The 8,729-nt window shown below is 39.4% G+C and overlaps 1 protein-coding gene across 1 annotated transcript; it reads right to left on the minus strand.

The window, feature by feature from the left end:
• Positions 1-4,597: 4,597 nt before the first annotated feature.
• Positions 4,598-5,539, minus strand: LOC102700028 (dof zinc finger protein 3-like; the record flags this gene model as incomplete). The annotated part of the gene is made up of 1 exon (XM_015833056.2): positions 4,598-5,539. A coding segment is annotated over one exon (942 nt), but the record flags the coding sequence as incomplete, so codon positions are not given.
• Positions 5,540-8,729: the final 3,190 nt, after the last annotated feature.

The raw sequence follows: 8,729 nt of genomic DNA on the forward strand, positions 1-8,729 counted from the left end.
AAAGTGTAATGGGCTAGATCTCCTAAAGTATCTAGACATAGTTAAAAACTTGTTATTAGTATCCCTTTATATTCCCTTTGTCTTTCTTTATTTTAATCTATCTCAAAAGTACAAATATTATTGCTCTTTGTTTGGCACAATGGCGGTGGCCGATTATTTATATATATATATATATGCTGCTCTCCTCTAGCTCTAGTGTTGAATCATCATTTTGTCAAGGTACTTTTCAATGATCTCTTCTATGTTTGCAAATGGATTGTGATCTTCATGTTAAATGTTGAATTGCTGATTATTACCCCACATTATCCTGTCATTGGGAGCACATTTTTGGTGCACTTATATTGTACTTAGCCATGCGTGACACCTTATTTTTAATTTGTCCTATGTGACTATGCATTTGAACTTGAAAAAGTCGGTTTGACCATGTATGGACTAAACAAAGGTATAATGCTTCTTCCCTCTCGCCCTCCTACTAACATTTCATCATCTTTCCAGATAAACAAACCTGGTAATGCATCTACTCCCTCCTTCCGTAAATATTTGACACGGTTGACTTATTGACACATGTTTGACTGTTCATTTTATTTATTTTTTTAAAAACATGTAAAGCTATATATATGCATAAAAGTATGTAACAATAAATGAAATTATATTAAAATAATTAATAATTATGTAATTTTTTTAATAAAACAAATAGTCAAACGTATATAGAAAAGTTAACAACGTCAAATATTTAGGGACGAAAGGAGTAATACTTAAGGCACTAATGACCCTGTTTGGAGGGCTTGTGGAAGTTATGGTCACTCCAAGAATTCTCCCAATCAGTCCATATATGCATTCTAGATTGTGATATTCCGAAAAGTTGTAGAATTTAGAAATGCCATATTTTTTCAAAATCTCGTCGGCTGCTTTTTCAGAATCTCAAGGTCCCTAAACAATGGACATGGAGAATTCTTGTGGAAATCCTCAAACTAAGTTATATATGTGATAGTTATTAAGATACAATTTTGCAAACTATTAAAATATACATTTTTTGAACCGATTAGTTCAGTGGTTAGTTGATTTATATGAATCTGGTGTGGAAATCCTATCTTTTTAGCCAATTCAGCATGGTTTTCATTGCAAATAAAAGGCACGCACAACTTTTAGGAGACCCACATTTCTTTTCTTTCTTCTAATACCATCTTCATCCATCAACTAAAGTTAAGTACTCCATCATTCCCTAAATATTTGACAGAGTTGACTTTTTGACACATGTTTAACTATTTATTTTATTTATTTTTTAGAAAATATGTAAAGCTATTTACATGCATAAAAGTGTATTTCACAATAAATAAAATGATATAACAATAATTAATAATTATGTAAATTTTTTAAATTAATAAGATGAATAGTCAAACATGTATAAAAAATTAACGTCGTTAAATATTTAGGGACGGATGGAGTATTAATTTTTGAGGAATTAAAGCTAAACACTATTGAACACACATATACCTTGTCAAATTTTGTAAAATCATCTTAGATTAATTTTATAGTACTTGAGAAGGTGACAGGAGGTACCTAGCTACTAGAAAATTTTACACTATTATTTCAATACATTACAGTACTACTCAATGACTCTTTCTTGGAAGAGAAGGCAAACATACTCTCTATTTTCATATCTGTACATCTAGTCAGCCCATTAATTTTAGGACACATGCATGCAGGTGGAATGGGCGTTTGGCTGAGTGACTAGGCTAAGTGTGAGGCCCATTTTCTAGAGAGAAAGGCATCACACGTGACATGGACAAAATTGATTGTAGCACGACACACATGCCACATAATAAGGACACAAGTTCATCGTGCAAAGCGTGCCTAGCTTGTGTGGAGCGCATAAGGGAGGAAAAAAATTACCACAATAAAAAAAGTTCCGATTTTAGCTATATAATAAAGTTTCCATGTAAAAATAATGCAGTGAAAGTTTTGTAAGCCTTTGTGATTGCCAATCAACTCGTCCAAGTAGTAATATGAATTCTATAAATTCCGATTTTGTGGGGATGAAAAGAGAACATAAAAAAGAGAAAACAGGAGTTCTTTGATGTTGCAATGGATTATGATAAATCTGTAAATTTTACGCACAAGGACGCAAGCACAACGCAAGTGTGTCCAGCTCATATGCATCCTCAAATCTGGTTCAACTAAAAGACCATGTATGCATTTACGTGAAGACCACTGACGAGGCCATGTGCGACACTTGCTATACCTCAACCATGACTCAATAACCCTACTACCCTGGCACCTCTTCTTCCTACGATGCCCTCATGCAAGCACTAGGCGGCCTTCATGAGTCATGACACCATGGTCATCACACCACGTGAGCGCCAAAATATTATTTCTCTATGGATCAGAGATGGTGGATTAGAGTTGGGCCGTGGCCCATGGCCCATGTGATACTTGTGGTTAGGTGAATTAGGATTCGGAACCATAGCTACAAGACACTAATTCAATATGAACTCGAAAGGTAGCGGCGGCTGGTGTTGCGTTTGTGTCAAAGGGCTCGCTCAAGGTAAGGGAGCGAGTGGTGGTTGGTGGGATAGTTAAGGCCAAGGCTAATGGACGACAACAACCCCTAGATGGTAGTCGCTAGTGACATAGTGTAAGCCAAGCACCAGGTGACATGCGGTAAGTAGGTGGCTCGGTGGGCTATGTGGAGCAGCCGTCACCGGCCATCACCACCCCCACAACGGTGCAACGAGGAGGCAAGGCATCGGTGGTGGCAGCACAGCAAGTAGGTTCAAGATACAATGACAATTGGGGATGTAGGGACTATTGGATTTGAGAATTTGTGTGATTCCCATTTTTGGGTTTGAGAAGATGAATAGAAAAAGGAAAGGAAAGATGATTTGGCTTATCAAAGAGGTAGATCTAATGATTTTGATTAGTCTATTTAGCATCTAATTGGATAATAGCCAAATGCAATTGCCTGGATCTCCTAAAGTATCCAGGCGCAATTAAAAATTTGTAATTGATAACTTTACACTCTGTTTTTCTTTTCTTTATGTTAATCTATCTCAAAAATACGAATACTAATGTATATCATTGATCTTTGTTTGACAAAATAACAGCGGCAAAATATTTATATATGTATGTTTCTCTCTTCTAGGTCCAGCATTGAATCTTCATTTTGCCAGGTACTTTCCGATCGATAATCTCTTCTATGTTTGCAAATGAATTGTGATTTTCATGTTAAATGCTAGCTTCTTATTACTACCTCGTATTGTCATGTCATTGATAGAACATTTTTATGTACTGAACTTAGCCACTCCTCTTTTTTATTTGTCCTCCGCCACGTTATGCATTTGACATAGAAAAAGCCGGTTAGACCATATATGTATTAAGAGCAATTTTACTATTTTTAGGAGCTACCGCTGTTTTCGACGTAAAATTTGATACCTCTTGATACTTTAGATACTATAAGGTACCAAATTTTATATAGAAAACAATGGTACCTCATCGTACCTGTTTAAGGATGAGAAAAAAACTCATGTATTAAACATAGGTACAATTGTTTCTTCCCTCTGACCTTCTCTGCTGCCATTTCACCATCTTTCTAGGTTAAGAAATCTGGCAATACATCTTTACTCAAGGCACTCTGGCTTGTGGAAGCTGAACTCAGTTCAAGAATCCTCCCAAACAGTTATTGGTATGCATGAGTTCACATTCTATTTTTCTTTCTTTATGTTAATCTCTCTCTAATATACAATAATACAAAGAATAATTTTATAGTCCTTGAGAAGTTACCATGAGGTACTACATCTTGGTACCTAGGTACTACGAGGTACCAAATTTTACACTAAAATTTTAGTATCTCTCAGTACCTACTCAATTACCGTAAAATTACTCTAATACAAATACTAATGTATATCGTTGATCTTTAGGACTCTAGATTGTGATATTACTAAAAGTCATAGTACTTAGAAATAAACCATTAACAAACAAGATTTTAGCGAATGCCATAATTTTTAAAAATCCTATTGGTCGCTTTTCAGAATCTTGAGCTCCCCAAACAAAGAGCACAGAGAATTCTTGCGGAACATTTTTTGAAATTGTGTGAGCGCAGGAAAAAAGTACTTAATTTGTGGCAATTCAACTTCCATACATCAAGTAACCAAATGACCTCCCAGTTTGAGCAAAATAACCAAATCACCTCCCCTAATTAAAAAAACCTATAAAAACTAAGTATAAATCACTGAAAACTCTAAAGACATGCACAAATTAAAGAAAACACCAACGACAATCAAGCGATGTCACGACCAATGTTGTACACATTAATCAACCCTCATGCATGCATGGTTCCACGAGGTCAATCAAACAACCTCACTCCAATTAAGCTAATTACAGGTAAACGAACGAGCGACGACATGCACTGTCTAGCAAAATTTAAAGCTGTTTTTGGCGAATTTTTCCAAAAGAGCGAACTAATTTGATCCAAAACGGAGGAAAAAAAAAACTAAGAGCGATGAATTTGAAGAGAACCATCACAAAAGCCAGCAACGACTTCTGGATGAGAGGTCTCTCCGGCCGGCCGCCACCTTTGCCATGATTTGCTCGATTGAGCTTACATCATGGCCGAGCTGCTGTCGATGAGGCCCTGCCATGGAGTTGCACCACCGGCAGCGCCAGCGCCGTTGCCGCCTCCAGCCGCGGCGGCGCTGTTCCAGCCGTAGCAGCCGTCCTTCATCATCGTGGCTGCAGTTGCACCGCCACTGCCGGCGTGCTGCTGCTCCTCCGCGCCACCGAGCTCCGACGGCGGCCACTGGCCTAGCCCCATCACGCCGCCTTCCTCGCCGCCTCCTCCCATCGCGTGGTTGATACCACCGGCGAACAAGCCCTGCATCTCATGCTGCATCAGAGATAGGCTACCAAATGGCGGCAGCGGCGGCGGCATCAGCATCCCGTTGCCGGCGGCGGTGACAGGCGCACCAGCGGCGTAGTAGCCGCCGCCGTTGCCTCCATCGAAAAGCGCTCCTCCTGCTGAGCCCACTCCTCTCAGCATGTCCATGAACGACGTCGTCGTCCCACCAGGAGCCACCGCCGGCAGGTTGCCGAACGGCCCGAAGGAGCCCAGGGAGAGGTGCTCGCCGGGGAGCTCGAACCCAGTCGACACGAACGTCGGGAGCACGTTGGGGAAGTCCGCGCACGGCGCCGGCATGGGCTCCGACTGCAGGAGCTTGCTGATCGCCGACGACAGCGGCGGCAGCACCGCCTGCATGCTGGGCGGCGGCGACACCGGCGCCTCCGGTGCTGCAGCCGCCACCGACGAGGAGGAGGAGGACGACGAGGAGCGCTTGCTCTTGCGGCAGCCGCCGCCGACGGGGACGTTGCGGAGGGAGCCACCCTTGGTCCAGTAGCGGCGGCACTCCCGGCAGAAGTAGCGCGGCTGCGCCATGCTGTAGTTGTTGTAGTAGCAGAACTTGGTGTGGATGGAGCTGCACCGCGGGCACTTCGGGTTGCTCTTCTTCATCAGCTCCGTCGCCGCTTTCGCCGCCTCGTCGTCGTGCCGCCGCTGCTGCTGCTGCTCAGCCAGCGCCGCCGCCGTCTTGGCCGCCTTCTCCTCCGCCACCACCTTTGATGATGCACCACCACTCGCCATTGATGACCTCCTGCAATTACCACAAATCAAAGTGTTAAGTCTATTTACAAATTACAACACAAAAGTTCATATGTATACAACACATATTTGTCAATAAAACACAATATATATGTGGGGTATCTTTGCTAGCTTTCAGGTTTGTGTGTACAACACATATTTCCAACTAGCCACAATGTCTGTGGTGTCTTTACTTTGAGGTTTGTGTGTATAAGACATGTTCCAATAAAACACAATATCTGGGACGTCTTTACTTTTAATGTTTGTGTGTACAACACATGTTTTAATAAAATAATACAATATTACATTGCACTTTTCTGCACAACACATATCTATATCAATCACCAAACACATTTCTATGTAGGTGCACACACATTACTACAGCCATACACACAAGAACGAGGAGAATACCAGCTAACCATTAATTCCAAGCTCTGCAAAATGATCAATTTGTGCTTAGTTCTACATCGTACTGAGTCATGCCTATCATGAGAACCAAGATGCCATTTCTATGGAGAGAGGAAGGCCAGTTAGTGGAAGATGTCATCCGGTGTATGCTATATACAAAGACTTTTTACAAAAATTACACCATTTATAAGCGGGCAAAATTTATTTGCAATGGGAATTTGAAAATCGCGGGCTTTGTTGATGCGTACTAATATTTCTTAGAAAAATTACAAGGCTGCCATCATAATTTTGCTAAATAGCACTGAAAGATTGTAGTGATTTGTTACTAGACGTCACGTGAATTAAAATAAAACTTCTAGACAGCAAAGGAGAGGGAAACCATATGCAAAATAAATAGTATGCCTTTTTCTGGCGAGTCACACCTAGGAACCAAGATGTCGTTTCTGTCAAGAGTGGATTGAGAGGGGGTGGGGGGGGGGGGGCATGTGATGGAGAGAGGCCGGGAAGACCAGTTGGGGGAGATGTCATCCGGCTATATGGTGGGCCCACGTACTTAATTGGTATATGCTTTGTATTTTTTCCTTAAAATATTTTTGTTGGAATGCATCACAAATCTCAATGTGATTGCGGACAACTGTGGTGACTTTTGTTGTCACAAGAGCTATCACAGTTGTTTGTAATTAAGCACATTGAGATTTGTGTCACATTCAAGTAACACTATTTTTGTACCACTCACCACATATGAGCCTTTGGTCGAAAAAAATAGGATGAATAATATTAGACCTAGTCCTGGAGAGTTTTTTTTTTCTATATATCTTTATGTGCTTTTATTATATAGTAGACTCTCAGTTTCTAGTAGTGCTTGTCGAAGGACTTAAACGTGGTTTACATTTTTAGAGGAAATTAATAAGTTTAATATGATACATAAGAAAGTAGGTATTAATTTGATTTTTTAAGCTTTCGGTCTACCCGTGATTCAAGGAAATATGTTACGTCTTATTTTCTTGGACCTTTTCATAACCGAAGCATGCATATGACCAAAACTGACGTGATAAGGGAATTCCTACAAAATACTTGTTTTGGAACTTGTTTTACTTTCAATCCATCCCAAGATTGAAGTTCTGAAAAGTCTATATGCAAGGAAGTGAAACATGTTCAAAAATAATCCCCTAGATTAATATTTGTTCATCCATGGACCCAAGATAGAATTCTCGTGTATTCGTGAGTGAATAGAATTATTTGGGGGACTTTTTCTTTCAAATTGTCTACTTATTCACCGTACGGGTCAAGGGATGGAGTTTCTTGTATGCAAACCCAGAGTATTTTGTCTATCCTCATGTGTTTCTATCATATAGCAGACTCTTAATTTCTAAGTGTGCTAGTTGAAGGACTTAAAACGTGGTTTACATTTTTAGAAGAAATTAATAAGTTTAATATGACACTAAAATAGGTATTAATATGATTTTTAAGCTTTATGTCGACCCACGATTCAAGGAAATATGTTACATCATATTTTCTTGGACTTTTTCATAACGGAAGCATCCGTACGACCAAAACTGACGTGATAAGGGAATTCCTACAAAGTACTTATTTTGGAACATGTTACTTTCAATCCAGCCCCAAGATTGAAGTTCTGAAAAGTCTATACATGAGGAAGCGAAACATGTTCCAAAAAAATCCCCTAGATTAATCTTTGTTAATCCATGAACCCAAGATAGAATTCTTGTGGATTTGTGCGTGAATAGAGATTAATTTGGGGGGTTTTTTCTTTCAAATTGCCTACTTATTCCGTAGAGTTTTCTAGAGTAAAGGCAATGTTGGATCATTTGTATGCAAACCCAAAGTTTTTTGTCTATCCTCATGTATTTTTATCATATAGTAGGCTCTTAGTTTCTAGGTGTTGTCGAAGGACTTAAACGTGTTTTATATTTTTAGAAGAAATTAATAAGTTTAACATGAAACATAGCAAAATATGTACTAATTTAATTTTTTAAGATGTCTGTATACCCGTGATTGATGAAACATGTTACGTCTTTTTTTTGGACTTCTTCAAAACCGAAGCATGCCGATGACCAAAACTGACGTAGTAAGGGAATTTCTACAAAGTTTTTATTTTGGAACATGTTTCACTTTCAGTCCAACCAAAGACAGAAGTTGTGAAAGTCGACACACGGAGAAGTGAAGCATGGTCCCAAAAAACTTCTAAAGTAATCTTTGTTCATCCATGAACCCAAGATGGGATTCTCGGGGAATTCATGGATGAACAAAGATTAATCGGGGGATTTTTTTTGTCAAATACCCTACTTATTCACCGTACGCGTCAAGAGATGGAGTTTTCTAGATTAAAGAGAAAATTGGATCATTTGGATGCAAATATTTATTTTGAAATTTTTTTAACTGTAAACGGAGCAAAGAAAGAAAATAATTTGATCATGGTATGTTTCTAAAGAGAGAAAACCAGATCCCCCCTAGAATGTTAGATAGGTAGCTGTAGATGATGGACTATGAATATTTGCACACATATCAAGATGTATAGCTATAGGAAGAACACCCCGTAAGTTTGTGTGGAGTACACAACAAATCAGTCGGATGAATCAAAACACACAAAAACCATACAATACTCCTGTATATAGTAGCTATTAGCAAACAGATCAAGATCTAAATACTCAACCAAACTCGAAGATTAACTACT

This window comes from Oryza brachyantha, chromosome 2 (assembly GCF_000231095.2).
Source record: "Oryza brachyantha chromosome 2, ObraRS2, whole genome shotgun sequence".
In the NCBI taxonomy this organism is placed as follows: domain Eukaryota; kingdom Viridiplantae; phylum Streptophyta; class Magnoliopsida; order Poales; family Poaceae; genus Oryza; species Oryza brachyantha.